At 40.0% G+C, this 23,240-nt stretch overlaps 1 protein-coding gene across 1 annotated transcript in view; it reads right to left on the minus strand.

Annotated features, from left to right (window-relative positions):
- Nucleotides 1-736: 736 nt before the first annotated feature.
- The window catches only part of clstn2a (calsyntenin 2a), a 144,424-nt gene continuing 121,920 nt past the window's right edge, over nt 737-23,240 (minus strand). Inside the window, exons 10-18 of the mRNA XM_005476102.4 lie at nt 17,028-17,190; nt 11,233-11,399; nt 10,804-10,952; nt 5,944-6,149; nt 5,588-5,755; nt 5,210-5,355; nt 4,975-5,095; nt 3,339-3,529; nt 737-3,177 (exon numbers count right to left, since the gene is read on the minus strand). Of these exons, the coding sequence (XP_005476159.1) occupies nt 2,962-3,177; nt 3,339-3,529; nt 4,975-5,095; nt 5,210-5,355; nt 5,588-5,755; nt 5,944-6,149; nt 10,804-10,952; nt 11,233-11,399; nt 17,028-17,190 (1,527 nt within the window). The 3' untranslated portion in view covers nt 737-2,961. The remainder of the gene's footprint in view (nt 3,178-3,338; nt 3,530-4,974; nt 5,096-5,209; nt 5,356-5,587; nt 5,756-5,943; nt 6,150-10,803; nt 10,953-11,232; nt 11,400-17,027; nt 17,191-23,240) is intronic.

The following is a 23,240-nucleotide window of genomic DNA, read 5'->3' on the forward strand; positions in this document are numbered from 1 at the left end:
GGCTTCCACAGAGTCCGATGGTACAGGACACACCAGATGATGAAGGAAATAAAGGTTAGTATTTGCAATCACACCTGCACCCGCTGACAGAAACAGAAAGAGGCTGACAAAATGTTGTAGCATCAGCTGAGCGCTGCACCTTGTGGCGCAGTATGACCCAGCTCTTTTGGCATGTGGGGCCCAAAAACTACTGAATATGCAAAAATAATCCTTGCTAATAATCACCTGCTATGCACATGCAATATGTTCTGGGCAATTATATGAAAAACAGTCCAGAGATTATTTTAAGTGATGAAGACAAGGATCATTTCAGGAAAACAGAAGTGCAATTCAAAGGTGCAGGTAAGTGATTGAAAATTCAAAGTTTCCTCCAATTTATTTTGGGACCTTTTAAAAACTTGTTTCTGTGTGTTCAAACTGCTCACCTCGTGCATGCACCATTTTGCAGATTGAAAATCTATTATACAGTGCATCTTCCTTCCTTTTGGCTCAGAGGCAATTTGAATAAACACAGTGATTTCATGTGAACCCCACCTGCCTCTGTCTGTGTAAGCCTATAATGAAAACAAATGAAACACACAGGCAGCCAGCTCCAGCATGATGCATTCATGCAGCTGGCCAACACCTACAATGACAGCTCATTAATTATTCAATTTATCAGCTGCTCGACACAAACACACACACACAGTGCACATCAGGTCAGGTGTATAGTGTAGAGACAGGAAGGAGAGCTTTGTAGAGTCTAAAACAAATCTTTATTGGTCAATATACAGGAAGCAGTGGGATGACCACTAAAGAGAGAGAAATCCCAACCACAGAGTTTACAAAAAGAAAAAGAAACTGATATATAAAATAAGTGTCTTGAACATTTTTACAGGGTTTGTTATTATATGTAAAAGAACCTTTTTTTTAATCTTTAATCTTCAGAAGCATATTATGACAAAGAGGGAGGGACAAAGGAAACAAGGCAGTTATTTCACAATGATGACATCACAACCACAGGCCAACAGAAGGAGGGACAGGTGAGCAGGACACATAGTATCAGAGAGCTCAGTGAGAGAGGTCATCATAGATACTGTCCACACATGAACATGTGACCGGTGCTTTCCTGTGAGCAGAGATGGGAATGTCATGGTTCCTTTTAGCTTTTAAACAAACTGGAATTTGTCCGAGTGAGTGTTAATCTGTAATGATGCCAGTACAAAGAGGAATGACTGTAAGTGAAGTATCCACTTCTTCTTGTAGCTGTGGTGAAGTTGTGCAGGAATGTGGATATACTGTATAAGCACTGCTTCTTTTCTCCTAAATTTAGCACCGTTTCTGTCAATATCTACGCACGACTTCAAACGGGCGCTCCGACAACTTTGCACAATGAATTTACTTTCCTTTACATGAGGGATAAAATCAGCACGCTGACATCTGTGGGTGTCCTTTGCTTTGACATGAAAGGCTGTGTTACAAGCTGCAGATGTGGACTTCTGCAGCCAGTTTCACAGACACGCCTGTTGCAACTGAACAAAATAGGAAAGAAAATCCTACTTTGTTGGTTTTGCTGAAGGTGAGATCCTACAGTATATAACTCAGTATAAATTGTTGGCATCAAAAGCTATTTTATTTGCTCAAGGACGCCGTCCACGACATAAGACATCACAGCAGCCTGGCTCTGAGTCAAGTCCAACTAGATAAACTCGCGACAATTTAGGTGTTTGTGAAACCGGCAGGTCTAAGATGAGATGCTATTGACTGATAGATGGGAGGTGCAATGTATCTTGTTTCTGGAAAATGATCAATACTAGGCACTAAAGTCAGGATATTATAGCCTGTTCTGCATCAATTTTATATCTGTCTCGTATATCTGGAGTACCCCTGTTTCTGTGCACCGATCCTTTATGGTAGGTCCATAATTGCATAGAGGACTCCCTTTACTATGGATAAAACCAAAGGAAACACGAGATCTTAGTGGTAAACCGCAACATTTCTGTATCACTGCATGTGCTGAGTAAAAACCAAAGTTAGCTACTCCTAAACAGTAAACATTTGGGCCACAGCACGGATAGATCTGGCACACACACACAGATGCAAATGATCAGCTTCTAAGCTAATGGAAAAGTGACCGTTTTAGCTTCAAGATAATTCAAGGAACTCAAAGATGAAAGATTCAGTTCAAAAATTGATATTTCTACTTTGTTCTGTACATGCAGTAAATCAGGACGAATGTGGAATGTTTCTCTTTAGTGTCCAGGCCACAGAACCACAGACTTTAAGGACATCAAACGTGTTGTGGTTGAGAAGAGAGGAAACACAGAGAGAGAGAGAAAGCACAGCTATGTCCTACCTACTATCAAGGCCATGGGAACGCTACGTAAAGATGTTACAGATACATGAACTAGCTGATGCGTAGATGGATAGACCTTGCTGTTAAATTGTTAAAAACAATCAGTTTGATGGATAAAAGACTTAAAAGTAACAGAGGATAGGATACACATACTAAACACTGGGATAAAAGTCAATTTTAAGCTTGTGTTTCGTATCAGTGTCACATCATTTAAGATCTGGCTCGTGGCTCAGAGTTTGGGACTGAATTTATAATGTGCCCACATAATAAATGACTCGACTGTGCTTGTTTGACATATTTTTCTCTGCTTTACTGGTTGTGACGTGAATAATGATGCACACACAGACAACGATTTCCATTCAGTCATACGCCATGTTTGACTGTGTCCAGCAGGGGGAGATGTTACATTAAAAATGACAACATGGGAAGATTCGAAGAGTATTTTCCAGCAACAGATTGTAAATTATTTCATCAGAGTGTGTGTGTGTGTGTATACCTTTACAGAGCATGAAGGAATGTCTGCATGATACGTGTGTGCTGTGTGTTTTTATGTGTGTGTGTGTCCGATGAGAATGTGCATGAGTGTGTGTTTGTGCACATATGTGTTAATGTTTACATGTTCGTGATCAGTATGTTATGGAGGAACTGTCCCATCCGAGTTTACCCTTCTGCTTTCTCTCTTTAGCAGCTTCTCTCCCTTCATCATCATCCTCCTCTTCATCGGTGTTCTCCGACTCAGCACTTGTCACTCCTCCCACCAGCTCTTCCTCCTCCTCTTCTTCCTCCTCCTCATGTTCTTCTTGCCTTACCTCATCACCCAGAGCCTGAGGTCCTCCTATGTTCTAGAGAACAACAAACAAAAATCAGTGTATAAACGACACAACTGCAGGTACGTTCATACTGTTAACAAATACTGTTAATCTTCAGTCTTCCACTCTGTCCTTCTTCTAAAAAAATACCCTGATAATGGCATTAAATGCTAAACCACATCTTTCAGAGTTACCTCCATGGGGTTGACAGTGATGGTGAGCGCAGAGTTGTCCCATTCTTCCTCAGCATCTTTGACCTCATCTTCGTCCTCTCTCGACCCTTCCTGATGTGTGGCGTGGATCCTGTAGACTCCAATAACCACAATCACCACCAGTGCCGCGATACAAACCACGATAACGACTGTGGCTGCAGGAGGTGCCGATCCTGTAAAAAACAGTGATTAAAGTCATTATGCATTGGCAGACATACACATACAATAATAATAATAACAGTGGTTTGCTGTGATGCTCATAGTTTCCCTTAAGTTCTCTAATGATCCTGTAAAAAACGAATGAAAATGCTTTACATCGGAGTAACAGAGTAAAAGTAATCTAAATGTTCATCAGAATCATAAATTAGAAATTGCGGTGGGACCACAGTAGTGAGTGAATTTACAATTTTGCTATTCAACTGTTTATTTACTGTTATGTTATCTATCTTATGTATCTTATTTGTTAAACAACACAGTTAGCTAGCTTGCGTACATTTATCTAACATTTTTGGTTTTTATACTTTTAGCTATATTCTAACTGTTAGTTTTTACATTAAGCTAACTTCCTGATCAAAGCTTTCAATCAGTTGTTTTCAGATTAGTTTAGCTAATGTGTCCATGCCCCCCCCCAGCTTGCACAGAAGTACCCCACGGGGAACCTTTTTCCCTGGTTGGAAAACATCTCTTTAAAGGGAGTTCTTCCTTTCCACAGTCACCAACTACTGCTCATCAGGATACCTTCTTCTTCAGTCACCTTTCTCACTCACTATACGTTAATAGACCTCTCTGCATTGAATCATACTTGTCATTAATCTCTGGCTCTCTTCCACAGCATGCCTCTTATCCTGTCTTCCTTCTCTCACCCCAACCAGTCACGGCAGATGACCCCGCCCCTCCCTGAGGCTGGTCGTGCCGGAGGTTTCTTCCTGTTAAAAGGGAGTTTTTCCTTCCCACTGTTGCTGAAGTGTTTGCTCATAGGGGGTCATATGATTGTTGGGTTTTTCTCTGTATGTATTATTGTAGGGGCTACCTTACAATATAAAGTGCCTTGAGGCGACTGTTGTTGTGATTTGGTGCTGTATGAATAAAATCGAATTATTATCCCCTACTCATCAGCGGATCACCAGAATGTGAGATTTTCTGTTTAATATTACAATACAATACAACTTTATTTGTATAGCACATTTAAAACCAGAGGTAGCCAAAGTGCTTCACATAATCCAATAAAACACTAGTAAAGTACAAAGGCAGATAAGCTAGCAGGTGGGAGGCATTGATTAACCAAGCATACAAGTATACAAGTACGCAGAGTAATCTTATAGTAATCTTTACCTTACTACATAAGTGCTTAAAGGCAAATAGACCGGTTCTTATATAACACTTTTCAACTTTACGTGAGCATTCAAAATGTCTCATTCACACAAGTATTTTTCTATTGGCACACATTCTCACTCCAATGAACACATCAGGAGCAACTGAGTGTTCGCTACTTTAATCGAACCACCAGCCTTTCAATTAGTACACGACCTGCTCTACCTCCTGAGCCACAGTCACCCACAGGCGACAGTTGTTAAGAACCAGCACTTTATAAATGAACTGGACTCAATTTGTGTCTTACCTGACATGTGAGAGTTGAGCGAGTGCATCATGAGTGGGTGATGGATGGGTCTCATGTACTGGGATTGGACAGCCATGTGATTGGCGTGCTCCACAGGTGCCGAGTGGTGAAGAACACTGACCTATGCAGAACAAAGAGAAGAGGAAACAGGATAACATTGAAAGATAAAACAAATAAACCAGAAAAATAAGACAGAGACCCTGGGTAGATGAGAATGTTTATATATCAAACTCACCTCCAAATTGAACTCGTTGCTGGTGTAGCGACCGTTCAGCTCCGAACAGGTGAGTCTGAACCTCCTCTCACTCAGATTGGCTGGTCGCCAGTTCCTGTAGCGCACTTGCCTCAGTGCCTGCTCATAGTGAGCCATGGAGTCCACACCTTGTAACAGAAAAAGATTTATGCCTTACTAATATCTCTAACACATGTCATGAAGCAGAACTGCATATTGGCGACATAAATAAGCCTGTAATTAAACGACAGGGACATGTCTCAGGGACCTTTACATCTTTCTTAATGTATGATCGTCTGACTGCTGATTAAAGGGCACGCCATTTTCCAGATTTTTCCCTAAGATGAGGCTGCAGAAGGTCACACAGCATTGCCAGCCTACCATAAATTGATATTCCAGAGGTGGAGTTGGTGGCATCAAGGTGTTTTCCCAGCAGAGCACTGTGATGAATCTCTAGACTTTCTCTGTCTGGATTCAGTTCTTCTCCAATTACCAGAACATCACAGTAGTCCAGATTGTGCATTACCTCCATCACTCCTGGCCTGCGGGCTGCATGCATGCACACAAAATCGCACAAGCGTGAAAGCGTTTGAAATGATAAGATGTCAAATATCCAACACATATATGGTCGAATATAAAACACCTCAACAGAAAGAACAGCAAAAATGATTGTAAATTAACAAAAGCATCATTAAGATGCACATATAAGCTGAGAGCATCTATAACAGCCCACTCACGTCCACCGAAGCCATCTCCCTTCATTACTGTGCTTGTGATGTGAAGCTCTTTGAAAGGTGCCACACCCAGCGGGCCCCGGAGGTCGCTGGCAGGCCTGACGAGTCGATTAGATCCAGCAATGGTGATTCTCGGTTCACTGGGCGGCAGCACCATAACTACTGCCTTGATGTCTGGGATGGAGAGACACGTGTCCTCTCCAAAACACCTGACACACACACACACACACACACACACACACACACACAGAAGAGGAGAAGAAAAGGTTACAGGGTAGGACAGCACCTGTGTTGCTGCCTCACTGCTTACGTCTCTTGATTTTACTGCAGCGTATTTGCTTTTGTATAATTTAAATACCGCTGCACTGAATTAAAGGTTCAGGGAGCGACAGGGACATTTCTTTATTCCAACTGAACCTCACACACTTCAAACCTATAAGCACAGCAGACAAATAGTAAAACAGCAAAAATAAAAATCTTAAAGCATAAACAGTGCTAGGTTTGGTTGAAAATATTGTTTTTGTGTTCATGATGTGGAGAAAATATGTTTTAAAGGCCTAAAATTTTAGGGCTAGATAAAAAAAAAAATGTATCTGAAATACGTTTCTGTATCACCAACTTGTGGGGACACACACTGATAGCGTTCAATATCACTCCTTCAATTTCCAGCTTCAATCTCATAATCCTTGAAAATACTCTTCATGTACTCTTCCTTCAAGATTACCCCTACAACATTTCACTTCTGACGTCACTGTGAAGAAGTTTCAAGGCACCCCTCATTTCTTTATATTTTGCTTCAAACTTTTAGGCTTTCCGAAGGTCTTTCAAAGTTTTTCTTTGGACGTTGCCTGCTTTTTCACTCATTTTCAGTCCATATACAAAGGTACCAAACTCAAGGGATGACCCAGTGTTGTAATAGACAACTTAGTAAAGAAACAATTTAAATTGCATCTTTGGGCACTTTGTTACTAGCAGCCTGTCACAAACACATATCTTGTTGCCATTTGTTTAGTCGACTCTACAAAAAATGTCAACACAGTCTGACATAAAATAGTATTTTTGTACCAATGAAGTGATTTCCAAAGAGCTGTTAGCCAAGTGCTTGACATATCTTGGCGTGGGGTGCAGTGTGTCAAGTGGAAACAAAAGAAGAAGTGGCACACACACCAAAAAAAGCTAGAAATGGTCTCAGTGGAAGAAGCCATTCATAAGGGAGGAAACAGGAAGAATCATCTAAACAGAATGCAACCAACAACCAAAGAAGAGCTTAAGAACTATTATATGCTTTATTCCCATGTATGTTCAATCAATCACTGCACTTTTCATTGTCATGCACATCTTCCTAGCAAAATATAAAGAAATAAAGGGTTGGCTCTAGACTTCAGTGTAGGATTGCATGCAATAAAACCTCTTTTTAAGTGCTAAATGTATTTAGAGCTTTTTAAGATTATTTTAATTTCAATAATAATAATTTTTGGGGGCTGTAAGAAGGTTTTTCTTGCAGTGCTAATAGTGCCTGCCCATTTCACACCAGTATTAAGAAAAAACCTCTAACAGTTCAAACTTAGAAATTTATGCATATTCAATCCCTCTTAGCGAAAACCCGGTTTAGAAAATACGTTTTCAGGGGCTTTAAGTGGCCGCTGAGGTGCTTTGTTTGTGCAATCAATTTCTAGTAAGGCATCATAATTGATTACCACTTCTGAGGTTTGTTGGATTGCCAGAACAGGCTGGCAACAAAAAAGGAAAACTGGCAAGAATACCAAATTCTCCAGTGGGTTTGTTTTACCCACTCATCAAACAGGCCAGCTGCTTTATGAAAACATATACAATGCATATTAATTCAAAAGATTTTCTTTCAGTTTTTCCTGTTAAAAATCATTTCCGTTGCTTTATCACGAGAAAATCTTTTCTATTCTGGAGAAAAATTCTATGAAATGATGTGAATTACATTTTTATGTACAGTACTCGGTTTTATTGTGTTGTAAGTAGCTTATATCACTATAGAAAAACCCAGTTTCAACTGGACTTAAGCTGAATCAGTGTGATTCTGAAAGCAAGCATGAACTCTCACCTGCACATAAAAACATCCCACTTACGTATAAAGAAATGAAATCCACAAAAGGGGATGTTAACGTTTGAGGTCTCAGATCAATCTTGGCTTGTTACCTGGCTTGACCACATGGCCTGTAGTGCCTTCACTTTGAAATCTGTCTGGGTGTGTGTGTGTGTGTGTGTGTGTGTGTGTGTGTGTGCGTCCTCAAAGCAAAAGCTGATCCTGGAAACAACACTGCTGTGGGAACTACTACACAGCAGTGTGGTAGTTCCCACAGCAGTGGGTACTACCGCTGAGTACTATTTCAGTCTGTTTGTGTGTAGACTGTCAGCGCGACAGGGTTGCAACCCTTCAAGAAGCAGCCTCCAAGATGGACACAGTCCAACTCATGGATGCTGACAAAAGGGTGGCAGAAATCTCTGAACTTTACACCCCTGTCCAACATCGTTTTTAATTTAACGATATCAGGTCTTTTTGTACCTGTTGTATAGACAATATTTTAAAGATGGATATGGCCCAAGAAAATGTTGATAAGCTACTTATGCTGCCAGACAGGGCTTGTGACATGGAGAAAACACCCGTGGCTTTAAAAAAACACGTCTTAAAGAATTTTCTGAACACTGTATGTGTTATGTGACTACATATTGTTGTTTTTTCCCTATTCACGGACTGCAGATTCAACATATCTGCTGAGTGCAAAGGCGGATCTATCTGCCGTTATCTCGAGGAGCGCAGTGAAGTGTTGTCAGAGTCAGACAGCCTCTATTGTTGCTCCTGGAGCTCGCCTCACTTTATCGACCAGCACGAGTCTAAGCTGATTTGACCCGCCTGCGTTTGCTGCTCAACAAAGGAACAGGTGCTGCATGGCTGTGGAGACAAGACGTAAGACACGTGAACATGTACCACCACTCAAGCTAGACACAAGTCTCTCTCTCTCTGGGACAGTAAGCAATATCTATATATACAATCAAGCATGTTGCGCCCAACGTGCTACAGCTTAGAGCTTTGAAGCAGATCGGGGCAGACATGAGCCCCGTAGAGGAAATCCATATGAGTACTGGGATGTAATAATGATCCAATCAGAAACGCAGGAATGAGTTAGTCTCAAAGTAGTAATTCAAACATGGGTGCCACTTACAATTACCACTGAAATCTTAAAAAAAGACATAATCATAGTCATTATCACACAAGATAAAAAAGATTTTTCAAACGTTTCGTCTTAAAGGGAAAGAGAAAGTGAATTCTCTGTGAATTTGTTAAAAAAAACCCTCAGTTGTATCTTTTTTAGTTTGTTAACAGTTAACAGTTGGCGGTGCATGCACACTATATATATATCGTACAGGTACACATCATCTGTCTTGGTCTATGCAGGGGAAAATAAATAATCAGCCTACTACTTGTCTATTCCATCAACTACATTTAATATATAATGTAAGGTTTCGGTCTAGTGGTGAAAATTTAGAAAATATCAGCTCACCAAAAGATAACCGAATATAAATCCAAATTCATGGACCCGTTTGTCTGTTTGCAGTACTGGGAAATAATAACATGCAGGAGATTTCTGGACAAGTACTTGAAAGAGAGGCAGGTTGAGTGACTGGCATCATCATCCTGAAGTGCTGCTGCTACTAGTGAACAAAGTCAATTTAATCAAGTCAAATCAAATCAAAGGCAGAGATAGAAGCACAAGCAGAGAGAGGGGGAGAGAAGAGGGAAAAGATAACAAAAGCAAGGAAAATAGACTCTAGCAATATGGTCTTTGCAATCACCAGGGACAGCTGGCCTGCTTATTGGTTTAATAGTTTTTACACTAATGATCCACCCTACGCCATCTCACTGAGAGCTCGGCTCTGGCAGCTGCTTTGCTCACCGCTGTTTCTGTTTGTAGCTGTTTGCATTGCCTTTGACCACTACCCATCTTATGCTGACCACCTTGTTTCACATTTTACATTCGATTTCTGGGGATTTTCACAAACATTAAAATGTCAGAAAGAGTTAAAATCTTAACGTCTAAAGAAACAGGCAGAAATTAAAAAACAAAACAAAACGCAGAAGCCCACGACACATTAAATGTGCAGCTGCTCTGCACATCAAACAGGTCCCTAAATCGCGCCATTGCACACTGAATGTAAGAAGGGCTATCTAATTTTAACTGTTGGAGGGGGCGGTGTGTTGGTGCTGTGGTTAGCACAGTTACTTTGGGGTAGAAAGGTTTTAGGTTCGAACATGCTGGTCAGTTCATGCCTTTAAGTGGTGAGTTTGCTTGTTCCTTCAGTGCTTGCGTGAATATTTTTCTGTTGCCCCATTACAGCTGAGAAAAGCTCATTAGGCTAATGTGGGGTGACATACTTCAGTATGTTATCTAGCTAATAATTATATAGCCTGTGTACTGAAAACTACAGAGGTGTGATTTCCACTGCAGGAAGCTAAGCTAATGACCAAATCACTATACATGAAGAGATCTCAGGACAAGATTTAATGCTTCATGTTTTGACAGGTGGTTTTATGTCTCCAGTAAATGTTTGTGCACAAAACATCCTGAATATTCCTCCTGCATGAATAAATCTGGTCCCACGAGATTTCCACAACATGCGTGCATGCGTGCACAGCGAGTACCAGTCTCTCAAAGTCAATGCACCCCTGAGCAAGATGTTAACTCACAGTACTTCCAGCAGAGCTGCTCCAAAGCTGAGCTGCTCAGATATGAACAGGTGCACGAAAAGCTGGATGTTTAAAAGCCATGGCGTGTGTTTCGTCTCTTAAATAGCTGAGATAAAAACGCACTGTCAGAGTAAATGTGCACTCACTGTACTGTAGTGGTGATATGCAGCCGTCGGAGGCCTGGTGTGGGGAACTGGCGAGAATTGATGTAGGAGACCTTGGTCATGGCCGTGTTGATGCTGTCCACATCTTCTCCTTCCACCACCAGCACAGACTGGGCTGGGTTAAAATGAAACTGGGAAAAACCAACAAACGACTTGTTCTCATTCAAATTCAAATGTAAATCAATAATATGATGAGTGGAGGTTTAGAGCAGTTTTATCAAAAAGCATGTAGATGTGGACGTCTTAAATTCAACTCCATCATATTCCAGAGATAAGAAATGAAAGAGCTTTAACTTAAAAGCGGCACATAAATTAGTTATGGTGCTTTCCTTCTTCCTTTTAGACCAATGCAAATGCAGTTGGCTGTTACTGCGGAGAAATAAGTTGAATGTTTCCATTTTTTCCACGCACCTTTATGTCCTTAGCGAGGCTTTCAAGGGAGTTAATATCAAGGCCTTCTTTGCAAGCCTGCAAACAGGAGATAACCTTCTGGGTTTCGATGCGACCCGGTCGGATCGTCAGACCTGACAGGCTACCACGGAAGTACTGAGTGAACCTTGGGGTTGCTACCTCACCACCTGGTGGGGAAGAGAGAAGATATATGATATATGAGAGGAGAAAGAAGAGAAAAGAAGAGGAAAGTACAGAAGTAACAAAAGGGAGAGAAAGCTAAGTGAAAAAGGGGCTAAAATATTGAAAATGTGTGCTTTTCTAAGGGAAACATAAACAGAAACCATGGAGAGCTGTTTCTCTCAAACTTTTAGATTAAAAGAGAAACATGAAAAAAATTACATCAGCTCCAACATGAAAAAAAGTACTTTGATTACTTTGAAAATAACATTGCTCTTTAAATAGGTGTTTAAATAGGTTTCGGTACAAATTTTAGGTTAGGGATGTGAACTTTACACATACATTAAGTGCTGTACACTCTAGATAAGCAAGAAAAGCAGACATCATGACCTGCAGAATATAGTCTGCAGTATTCAAGGAAACATCGCAGGACGCAACAGAACAGCTGATTTTGACAGGTTGTCACATTGGATTTATGACTTTGACAGATGGTAGTGCGAGTTTGACCTAAAATGTTCTGCAACTGCCACAGCCGGTGGGAAATACAAACTAACCATTCATATAAGCTAAATAAAACCAGTAAGTGGAAGCCAACACCTTGGCACAGTCCTCTGTGTAAAAGGTATCACAGCAGTACAGGCTGTGGAGGTCTGTCAAGCCCTGACATCTTCTTAAGAGTGCACTTTTTTCATATGGAGAGCGTAGCAGATTTTCCTGTCAGCTCTGCCCCGTGGTACAATTTTACCACTTCTCATGACAGGTGTAATTTCCATACAGGTCTAACCCCCCCTTAAGGTAAATTACTTCCTGCCTGAGTCTTTCAGGCCAGTTATGGCTTACACGTTTGAAAATTCTCATAAAAGGTGACAGCTCCTCTTAGAGTAATGCAAAAATGGTGGATGTCGCTCTGTATTTGTAGTTCATAATATACCGAGTGTCACGAACAAGTATGTCACAGTAGCAATGAAATATTTACACAGTCTTTAATTGAATTATATTTCCAGTTTTAGAATTTGATCATTATTATTTTTACTGAAACATATTGATTTTATTTTATCTGGGAAAATTCCTTAACTTGTTTATTAACCCAGACAAAAACAGCAGTGTATGTATCAAGTGGTCCTCTACTGGTGCTTCTTATTCAGTGCTTTCCCATCTTTTCGTTTTCAACTGAATATAACTTTTTAGCATTGCAGAATACTGACTCAGCAGTTTTGTTATTTAAAGTTGCTCGCTCGTTTAGCAGAGCTAGGAGGTTCTCCTGGGACAGAGCTATTCTGTACAGAGGCGCTCGGGGGAATTGTAGACAGACACTGCAGATGATATTCAGAACTAGATGGCCTGCACAGGGCTGCAGGCATCTACTCCCTCAGCTCAGTCAGTGTGAATCATACAAGGGTGTATACATGTGGCGCTGAGAGAGAATGCTCAGCAGCAGTTCCTGCATCACATATCGTAACAGAAAATGTATTGTTGGTATCTGTAAGAGGAGGTCTGTATGACATGATTTCCTGACTTTAACTTTGAAGGAAGAAGATTAGTTGAATAAGTTAAATGAAAGCAGACATGCTTAATTAAACTTATAGATTTTGTTTCAATTAACCTAACGACAACCAAATCAATAAACCTTTGATTGATCTCGATGTGTTGTATGTCTGTGTGCTGTACTACCTCAGACTTTAGTCTAAAAACAAACAGGTTGAATCATTAGCGTTTAACTTTTTATAGATGACATAGATCACTTAAAATTATTCCCCAGTTATCATAATTCTACACTATTTCACATGAAAGAATACAAAAACTACATGCAAAAATCTTGATCCACCTCTCATTTCTTTACATTTTGCAAATGGAAAATGGACAACATGTGGAGCGATTTGCAAACAAACATGTGGATACAGTATATCAGACATAAAACAGAGTTTGTGCAGTTCTAACAAAATTGAAAATCAGTATTTGATATGACCACTTTTATTCATCAACACAGCCTGAACTCTCTTAGTCAAGTGTTCTCTTAATGTCTTTAAGTAGTGTTCAGGAATAGTTGTCCAGGCTTCTTGAAGAATATTCAAAGCTCTGTTTTGGATGTTGGCTGATTGGACTCTGCTTCAATAACGTTGAGATCTGAGCTCTAGGGAGGCCAATGCATGACTGATAATAATCCATAAGTATGTTTTTACTGTACTGGCAGAGTGTGGGATCATTGGGCATTGTCATGGTGAAAAATTTAACTTTTGCCAATCAGATGCTTTCCAAACGGTGGATCAAAATCTGGCCCTAATTTGCTGTGATCGTATCAATTTTGATAAGATCTCCAACACTGTTGGCTGAAATGAAGCCCCAAACCATGACAGAGCCTCCATCGTGCTTCACAGACTGCTGTGGACACTTATTGTTGTAGCTCTCTTCTGACAATTTAATGAAATATTTCACTTTGGGTTAATCGCTCTGTAAGACCTGTTGCCATGCACATTTTGTGTGTATTTCGGTGTGAAAGAAGTTGTTAATAATCAGATGGCTTCAAGATGGATCAAAATTTGATGATACTTTTCTCAGCACCACTGGCTGAAATGGCCCCAAACCACAACAGAGCTTCCACCATGTTTTACAGATAGCTGTAGACACTCAGACTCACATTTTGAGCCAAAAATGACAAATTTGGATTCATTCACTCCATAAGACCCATTTCCACTGATTTTCAGTCCAGTTCTTGTGTAACCCGGCATACTTCAGCCTTTTCTCCATTTCCTTTCCTTAAGTACGGCTTCTTGACAGCCACTCTACCGCTGAGACCATTTCTCATGAGGCTTCAGTGAACAGCAGACGGATGAGCTGAAGGGCCAGATGTATCTCTCAGGTACTGTGTCAGGTCTTTTATTGGATCGCCCTCCCCCCTGTTTCTCAGGGATATGACTTTCAGATACTGGTCATCTCTTGAAGATAGTTTTTTAGGCCTGCCACTTCTTCTTTTGCTATGTTTTTATAGTTTTGTGACACTTAGTAGATATATCACAATCTGTGTCTACAGTCACACAGTGTTCCTTCACATACAAAATGCAATCTAAGTTTATTTTCCATATATATCGGTGGACTCTTGTTTTCCTTATACATTTCTTACACTCAGAGCAGACATGGTGAGGACTGTGCATTTTGGAACACAGGTTGGTATAAGTGGGAGCAGAAAAGGCCTAATTTGCCTGTCCATCATCTACCTTTCTTTCTACCTGTGTAAAGGTTTTTCATCGCCAAGACATGTTTTCCTGCAAAATGACATCTCAACATGCATCTATTTTACATAGATTTGCACAATCAATCAAAACGAAATAAAAAAGAGAAGAGTACAATGCCAGGTACTATAACTAGCAGACCTTGGATACCTGAGTTGTGACATTTTGGAAACAGTAAGCAGGATCATTCAGAAAACATTTTTTTTAAATCATCTGGAGAGATCTCCAGATTGCAAAGACATACTCTACATTAAATTACACATTTGCCCTTGGACTGATGCTTTTAAGTACGAGCAAATATGTTTCATTCCTGTCTCAAGGTTACATTGTTTTCACTGTGATTCTCTTCCATTTTATTTGGGCAAACTGACTCATTAACGTGCTCTAGGTCAATACATGCGTATCAACATTAGAAAATGTTTGAATATTTCAAAAACCTGGATCTTGTTTGACTGTGTTTTCCTACTCAACTTTCTCCTGAAAGGCGCACACAGTAATCACACCAGTAACCGCACGTGTTTCATTCACTCGTGTTTTGCTCCCGCTGCTTCGCTGCCATTACTACGACACCTTGAAAGAGCAGAGCCATAATTAATGTTATTAGTTACAACTGCACGTTTCCTATTATGACAAGTCAAAACGAGAAAGGTCTGGTGGATTACCTCCAGTCCAAGAATACATGTTTCTTTGCTGCCTTCTCAAAGGATTTCAAAAGGAGTACATTATGCTGCTTTCTTTTGATTGATGCCTTTCATTTCCCACATAAAATCACCCCACGCTCTTTTTAAAGCTTCTTCTTTGCTAAAATTTCTGAATACTGTGAGGGCTGCTTAAAAAAGTCCACACCCACGGCCGTGTCGCAGATGAAATGAAATGGGACGGCGAACTCACATTTTCAAGCTCAACGACAAATTAATGCCACAGAAAACTGTTTAGACCCAACAACAGCCGAACCGTTCTCTGGGGTTAACCTTGTAAAGAAAACAACACGCATCTTCTTTTTGCTCTCGGGGCAGTGAAAAGTACAGTCTAAATGCCTTTTTATTCCACATGTCTCATCATTATGTTGTTGATTGTGGTGAAAGGGAGGATGGAGAAATGAGAGACTCTGAAAGGCAATCTTGCTCGCTAATGGCCTGCAAAGTTATCAGTTGCGGCTTAGTGAAGCTTAAAGCGGCTTCATTGGGATGTAATAGCTGGCAAAGTTGTCCTCCATTCACTCTAGCTAATCCTTCCTTCAGGGCTTTCTCTCACAATCAGAGATTCATGGAAAGAGGCGGCAAGAGAGGGCTGTATGAAGCAAGGAAGAAAATGATGACGACAGAAAGAAAATTGCAATCAGGCACAGGATGAAACGAAATTTAAGCAGCAACCAAAACGCCATCAGGATTGAAGCGTTGGATGATGCTGGCAAGGGTTATGAATGTGATTTAGGCAGGCAGCAAGAGAAGGATCACTACTGTCTCTTTCTCATATGAAGCACTTTATTTTTGTAATTATTCAAGTAATAAACATGACAGCAGGGTAGCTTTTATTCAGTCCAACGCGATCTCTGCACGCTCCCGTTCCCTGTCGCTGGAAACGACGGCGCAGAATTTCCTGTTTGATACCCGCTTGGCTTGTGTCACAGGAAACAGCTCGCAGGCCGGGGATGTAAATGTTAGCCTCTTTATTTATTTTAACGGGGAGTCGCCTTCTTTCTCGCTCTCTCCCTTTGTGATTCAAATGTAATTTTAAACATCTCTGGGCCGCTCTGCCTTTTTGTTGATGCGGTTTCTTTATGCTTATGATATGTTGTCAGCATTTTTCAGGCTGGTAACAACCGCACATTAAAAGAAAACATGTTTCTGACTGCTGCACCTGCAGTTTTCGGAGAGACTATTCGGTTTCTTGGAGCATAATGCATTTCATTATGCAATGCACATACTGTGAAATGTATTGCTTTCAATAGCGTTCCTGCACAGGGTAATTATGTCACATGTTGAGTATTACATAGTATCAAAATACTGGTAGCCAATTTCCTGCTTTATGGTGATATAGTGTGACAAATTCAATTTATTCAGCAAAATACAATCAAAAAATTATTGAGCATGCAACAGGACGCTCAAAATCACAGTTTAATATTTTCATAAAACTACTCTTGAGAAACTTAAAGGGAGAACAAACCAGAAAATGTTATGTATTTCTTACCTTGATACATGTATGCACACAGCACTATGTTAAAGGCAACACTAAGCCAAAAAATCAGAACAACATATCATTTCTTGTTTTTATTTCTCTCATTAAAAGGATGTATGCAGCCTTGAAACAACTAATTAACCCCAGTGCTTTTAAATAAAGCATTAAAAATGGCTGTCTTTCTATTCTTATGTGTGGTAAACACACACACACACACACACACACACTGACCTTGCCAGCAGGCGCCCACGGTCAGCTGCGTATCGATCTTCGAAGCGTGGATCGGCCAGTCATCCGTCACCAGGTAGGGTTCGTAAGTCACGCCATCCACAAAAAGAGTCACTGCAGGAAATTCCACGTTGATTACATAATAGTGCCATTCCTTGTCACAGATCTGTAAAGCACAGAGAAAAACTGTCATATCGCTATGCTGCCAGTAAATTATATGTCCTCTTAGTACGCACTCAAACAAGACAATAGGCCCGATTAAAACAGAAATGAAAAAGGGGCAGCTTTAAAAATACATTACTGAAGCAATTACACGTCTTTTTTAGGTTTTTTTTATTATTATTAGTATTATTATGGAGCGTATTGCCATGGGGGATTATGTTTATAGGGCTGCTGTTATGAACATGATGATGTTTACTCCAAACCCAAAAGCGCATCCTTGAATGCGCCCTGCCTTTCTACCTCCAATAAATGAGACGCATCAAATTCCTCTTCTTTTCCCCGGATCATTTGCTCCCTGTCGTCAGACCGCTAATGAGGTTTCTGTCTAATGAGCTGTTCATTAAAGGCACACGGTGAGTGACAAACACAGCTGTAGAAAGAGTCGTGTGCCACACAACTTTTATCAACCTTCACAAACATTCTCGATCATTTGGAGAACTTATAAAGACACAGCCTGTTCTCTCGCTTTAGCCTTTCTGTGTGGCGTTTACATGCTACATGGGCTCTCTTCACGTGCACAGTTCAAAGACATGCAGGTCTGCTTAACAGGTGATCAAAACTGAATGTAGATGTGAATGGTTGGATGTCTCTGTATGTTATTCCTGCCTGTCGCCATGTGACAGCTGGGCCCAATAGTGACCCTGAACTGGACGAGGGGAAGAAGCCAGTATGTGTTTATATTTCACAGATTGGAGCTTCCAAATAAAACATGCAATGACTCGTGTTTTTTAGCAGCAGCAACCAGCTTTAAAAACAACAATGAAATAATATTTTCTTTTAAGTCAATATGGTGAACTTGGTATCAAGTGGCTTCTTATTTACACATCGGAGAGAACGCTGCTTTAATTTGGAGCTGTTAGAGGCCATCTAATGAAATCTAATTTTTACAGAGGCCTTAAAAATGACAATACACCAGTGAATTCAAAAAATGGCTTCAACCTTGAAGAGCACTGCAATGCTTCCAAGAAAAGTCACAGCTGTAATTAAAATATCAATACGTTCTTAGCATATTTTATCGTGACAAGACTCTGGCATTTTCTCTTAGTGCATGTTAGGACAACCTGCCGTCCCGCACGGTGCCGAACAGAGTAAACAGCTATAGAAATGAGAACAAAACAAAGTTTCATGTTTTATGCTGTTAAATGGGGGAGTACAAGTATAGTTTACGGCCCAAAGCAATAATGGTACAAACAGCACTGCATGGGGCCCTGAACAACTTCTTTCACAAATAATGAGGCCACAGTGGCTGTTTTCTAAAATAAATATTCCCAAATGAAACTGCACTTTCTTTTAAAGGTTATTATTTCTGGGCACTTGAGGTAAATATAATTTCAAAGGTATTCAGACAAGAAAAGGCCAGACTGTTTTAGTTTAATCAGTGTGGTGGGCAGGATTTGGTTAAAGTTGGAGTAAAAGATTGGTTTGCATGGAGCAGAAAAATATCTGCTAATTTCAGATACGAAGAGAAAACATGACAGGTGGACGGCGGATTTCTCATTAAGGCCAAGTGGCCAAACACACAGACACGGAGAATAAATTTCTGCTTAAGTTTTCATAAAAACTAATGTAGACCAAACCTTTGTTGGAGCAACCAAGAATCTCGAGGGATTTAGCTTTCATAACATGATATGCTGACAGAAAGGAGAGCCCAGAAACCCCTCCTACCCACTAGACCTCACTTTTTAAAACCACCTTCAAATGTGATGGTTCAAGATGAGTTTTATTTGGATGTAGTCATCACAACCTACATTTTGGTAGCATGACATTCCTCACGTCATGCCTCTTTTCTTCTTTTTTAACCTTCGTTTACTGTACATTAAGTGAAATATTCTGGCAAGTCACCCGTGTGTTATTAACAATGACAGTGTATTTTAGTTTCATCATCTCATATTCAGGATTTGCATGGGTACTTGACTAGACAGGCAGAATGAATTGCCACTTTCATTTAGCCGCTGGTTGGCTGACTGCCTGCAGAGGTGAGTGCATGCCTCTACAATTATCGGCACTGTTTATGTGGGTGACTGTCTCCACTTATATGGCATTATACTGCATTTTCCTAGAGCTGTGACTATGTGGAGCTTATAAAAGCACAGTTTGGGACACCAGATGACTTACCCTCTGGGTGCAATGGCCACTGCCTCTTGGCTTCTATTGTGTCCTATCAAGGCTCTTTTCTATACTCTTGTCAATGATTACAGTTTGACTAGAGACAGATTTAAAGGGGAAAAAACATGCTCAAATGATGTTAGTTTTGTTATTGAATTTTAGCTTACATGTTTCCCTTTTGCTTTCGCTTAAACGTGATTGGTCGATACTGCTCAGACTACAAGCAGACGACAAACAGAAATCTGAACATTTCTGGTACAAAGTTTTGCGTCTTGCCTACAGACTGTATATATCTGTAGAAATATCAATGCCACGTAGCAGATGCAAAGATGCAAACATGCAGTTTATCAGGATTGTTTTAGCGGCTTCGTCACAGATTAGTAAAGCTAAGGATCATGAAAATGGCATTAGTTTGCAAATAATTCTAAATGAGTAACAAAACTCACTAGTAAACCTAAATCCTGGTAACGCTATAGTCAAGGATTCATCCTCGGGGAGAACAGATGGATATCTGCAATACATTTTATGCTGATCCATTCATTATTGAATTCATATTTCAGGTCAAAGTAGCAGACTGAACCACAGCACAGACATGAACAGAGTTAGCATGGCTAGAAATCCCTTCGGCAACTCTCCATTTCCAGACAAACTACGAAAAAGAAATTATGCTGTGTGGTGTGTTCCTGTTGCTTTTCTCTGCTTTTGATTATAATAACTGATGGAGTGGTTTCCAAACAGAAATAAAAAGGAATAACATCTATTTTTATATGCAAGTTTTCGAACGCATACACAGTGACTGCATGCTTGAAAAATAAATAGCACACGCATAATCAGACTGTATTTGAGAAATATCTCAGCACCAAAGAATGTAAAACTGATCTGAAACCTGAACACTAAAAAATGACACAAGAAAGATCACAAGTCATTTTGTTACAGATCAACTTTCTCGACTAGCTTCAGTGCGAAAATTTATTTGCACATATACTCGACTACTTCATCCAAGAAAGATTAGCTTCTGAATCCAATCTCTCACTGACTTTGTTTATGCAGCTGACTGTCTAAACTGTCTAAAATAAATCATGCTCACATATTTAAAATGCACACACACACACACACACACACACACACACACACACACACACACACACACACACATCATTAGCAGATACCATCAGCAATTCTCTGTTGCAGAGCCATGTTTGTATACGCATTGCTTGTCTGATGACATATTAGTTAGTGTGAGCTTGAAAGTACTTCTCCTCTGCATCAAAGTAACGAGACAATGAATGCTGAAACAGTTTAATGAGCTGGTCCTCGGGCAGGTTGCAGACCTGTTTAGGATGGATGCTATCATCAGAGCATTCCCACAACAGAAAGAGAGAAAATAGGAGAGACAGAGGTTGAAGTGCAAAGATATAAACATCACGTCTGCACTAACATGGAAGTTAAAAATGCATTTACAGTTTTCTTAACTTTTGGGATTTCCTACCAGGCTAAATTGGGGCATTTTTGGAAAATATTTTCCAGGTCGGTTACCTGGCAGTTGTTATTTTTGCAAATTTTTCCTTTCCTACTACCAATAAAAATAAAAAACTTACATTATATTTTTCACCCTGAATGAAAGAAACATAAGAAATAGGACATACAGAAGACAGAGGACAGACAAACAGTCCAATGATTCAAAAATCACTTTAACAACCTCCACAGAACATCTTTTTTTGTCGTTTTCCTCCATGAAACCCTTTTGAATTCATATGCACTACTGTTTGCAGAGGGAATGTGCAAGTAAAAGTGCTGATTTTGGCTTTTAGGTATGACACACTTTGAATATTTTAACCTCAAAGCTTATTTACATTATTGACACACTCACACAGGTGCTTTCACTATTTCTGTCAGGACTTTTTGTGCTTGCTCAGTTAGCTTGTTTTACATTTTTCACTTTATACAGAACATTTGGACATACCACTGCAGGAAAAACACGGGGTCAATGTCTTCCATTTAGCTGAGTTAGCTAAGGGTTTTTTAAATACTGGCTCACTGTCAAGGCTTACTGGGAACCTTGATGGCATAAAGCCATCATTAACAAAATTAGTTTCTCTTTTTTTCTGCTAATCCAAACCAATAGCTGCTATGAAGCAGTCTAACAGGAAGGAAATTTTAGTAAACAATTGTTTTATTTTTTAATTTAATCAGAAAGACCAACACATTGTGTGCAAAAAATAAAAGGCTTTGTTACAATGTGACTGTCATTTCCCAGCATTCAAAGCTTCAGCTTTTTTAAATAATCCGATTAAAAAAAAACCCCCACTTAGAGCGCTCCATCAATTAGAGAGAAAAATACGTGTGTTGCCTAAGATTATGTCCTTAATTGTTTTGCATAGATTCAAGGACTGTACAGACAATATCCTCTTTCTAATCATTTCTCTAGCACAGTATAGAGTAGGTCTTCTCTTCTGACAAAGGTTCATCTTGGAGACCGTGGTGACTAAGCCTTACCTTACTCAGCCTTATTTCCTTTGTAGAGAATATTACCATGCAGCAGCAGCGGCAGTGTTTTATTGCTGAGGATAAAACGCTGGAGATAAGCCAGTCTATCTTGTGGAGATCTGCCACGGTGTATTTACGAGAGGCTATTACATCCTACACATCAGCACAGAAGAAGGAAGATCTTAAGAGCCACTTGGACCTAGAAAATATTGCACAGTCTCAATTCAGCACAGACTCAATTGAGGTTTTTCACCCAGAAGATCTCTGGCAAAACAATTAGATGCTGCCAGCTCTGCGTTAGACCAGCTGCTAACGAGGAAAGCGGCGGCCTCGAATCTTTTATTTTTGGGCCAAACAGAGGTTAAAGGTTGTGTGAACCGGAATGAATTATTGCGCACCTTTTCTGAGGAGGACACCAAAGCAAAGTTTCACAGACAGCATTAGTGCTTTTTAGATCTGCTGACATCGACAGAATAATGAGGACGTTGTGCTGGCTGCTGAGGAGCCCTTTAATAAGGTCAAGTTTATTTCGATATACTGGAGAGGTTTCGGATGTGGGGACTTCCTTAAAATCTTATAAATATATATGATGGGGTTTTCATCTGTTTCAAGTGAAAACTAACCTTTTGTCTGATCAGATTTATTAGTACTTTAGCTTGTGTGATGGACAAAATAACTGTAGTACTGGGTAAAATAACCGTGGATGCTGGAAGTTGTGTTGTTGCTGTTGTTGTCGTTCTCTTCAAACATTCACCGGATAATTTTAGGAAGTCTAGTTTTTCCCCCAGAGCCCTCCTTTTCTCTACTTCTCATCCGGCCCGTTCTATGCCCTTTTGTCTGAACTATTTTTTCCCCCTCCCCTGTTTTCCCCACCTCCACCTCATCCATCCGTCATAACTTCCAGTTCCCTTCTCTTTCCCTTTTCATCTCTTTTGTTCCTTTTCGCACCCCTCTCCTCTGATCATCTCTTTTCTGACACAGATGCAGCACCGCACTTTTGATGCCAGCGTATTATGTGTCACCGTGGGAATGACAAGGGTAGTGAAATAAATAAATAAATGGCACAAAGCAAAAGAAAGGAAGAAAGGAAACGAGCTTTGCTAACATGCGCAATGGCATGCGCATAAAAAAACATGCAGTTTTCTGTGAAAGGGCAAATCTAGCAAACTTCTATGCAGAACACTCACTGAAAAAAAAACTGTCCAATTAAAAGAATACAGAGTTGCCAAGTTTTCCACAAGTTACAAAGCAAAGTGTGATTATCTAAAACTTCTAAACCGTCAGTTTCTACTTTGAAAAGTTTTGCCAAACTATATTAAAAAAAGAAAAATATCTGATATCTAATAAAGATCTGATTTGTGTTAGTGATACACCAAAAACAATGGAAACAAAGAAAGATAT

This window comes from Oreochromis niloticus, linkage group LG18, assembly GCF_001858045.2.
Source record: "Oreochromis niloticus isolate F11D_XX linkage group LG18, O_niloticus_UMD_NMBU, whole genome shotgun sequence".
NCBI lineage: Eukaryota > Metazoa > Chordata > Actinopteri > Cichliformes > Cichlidae > Oreochromis > Oreochromis niloticus.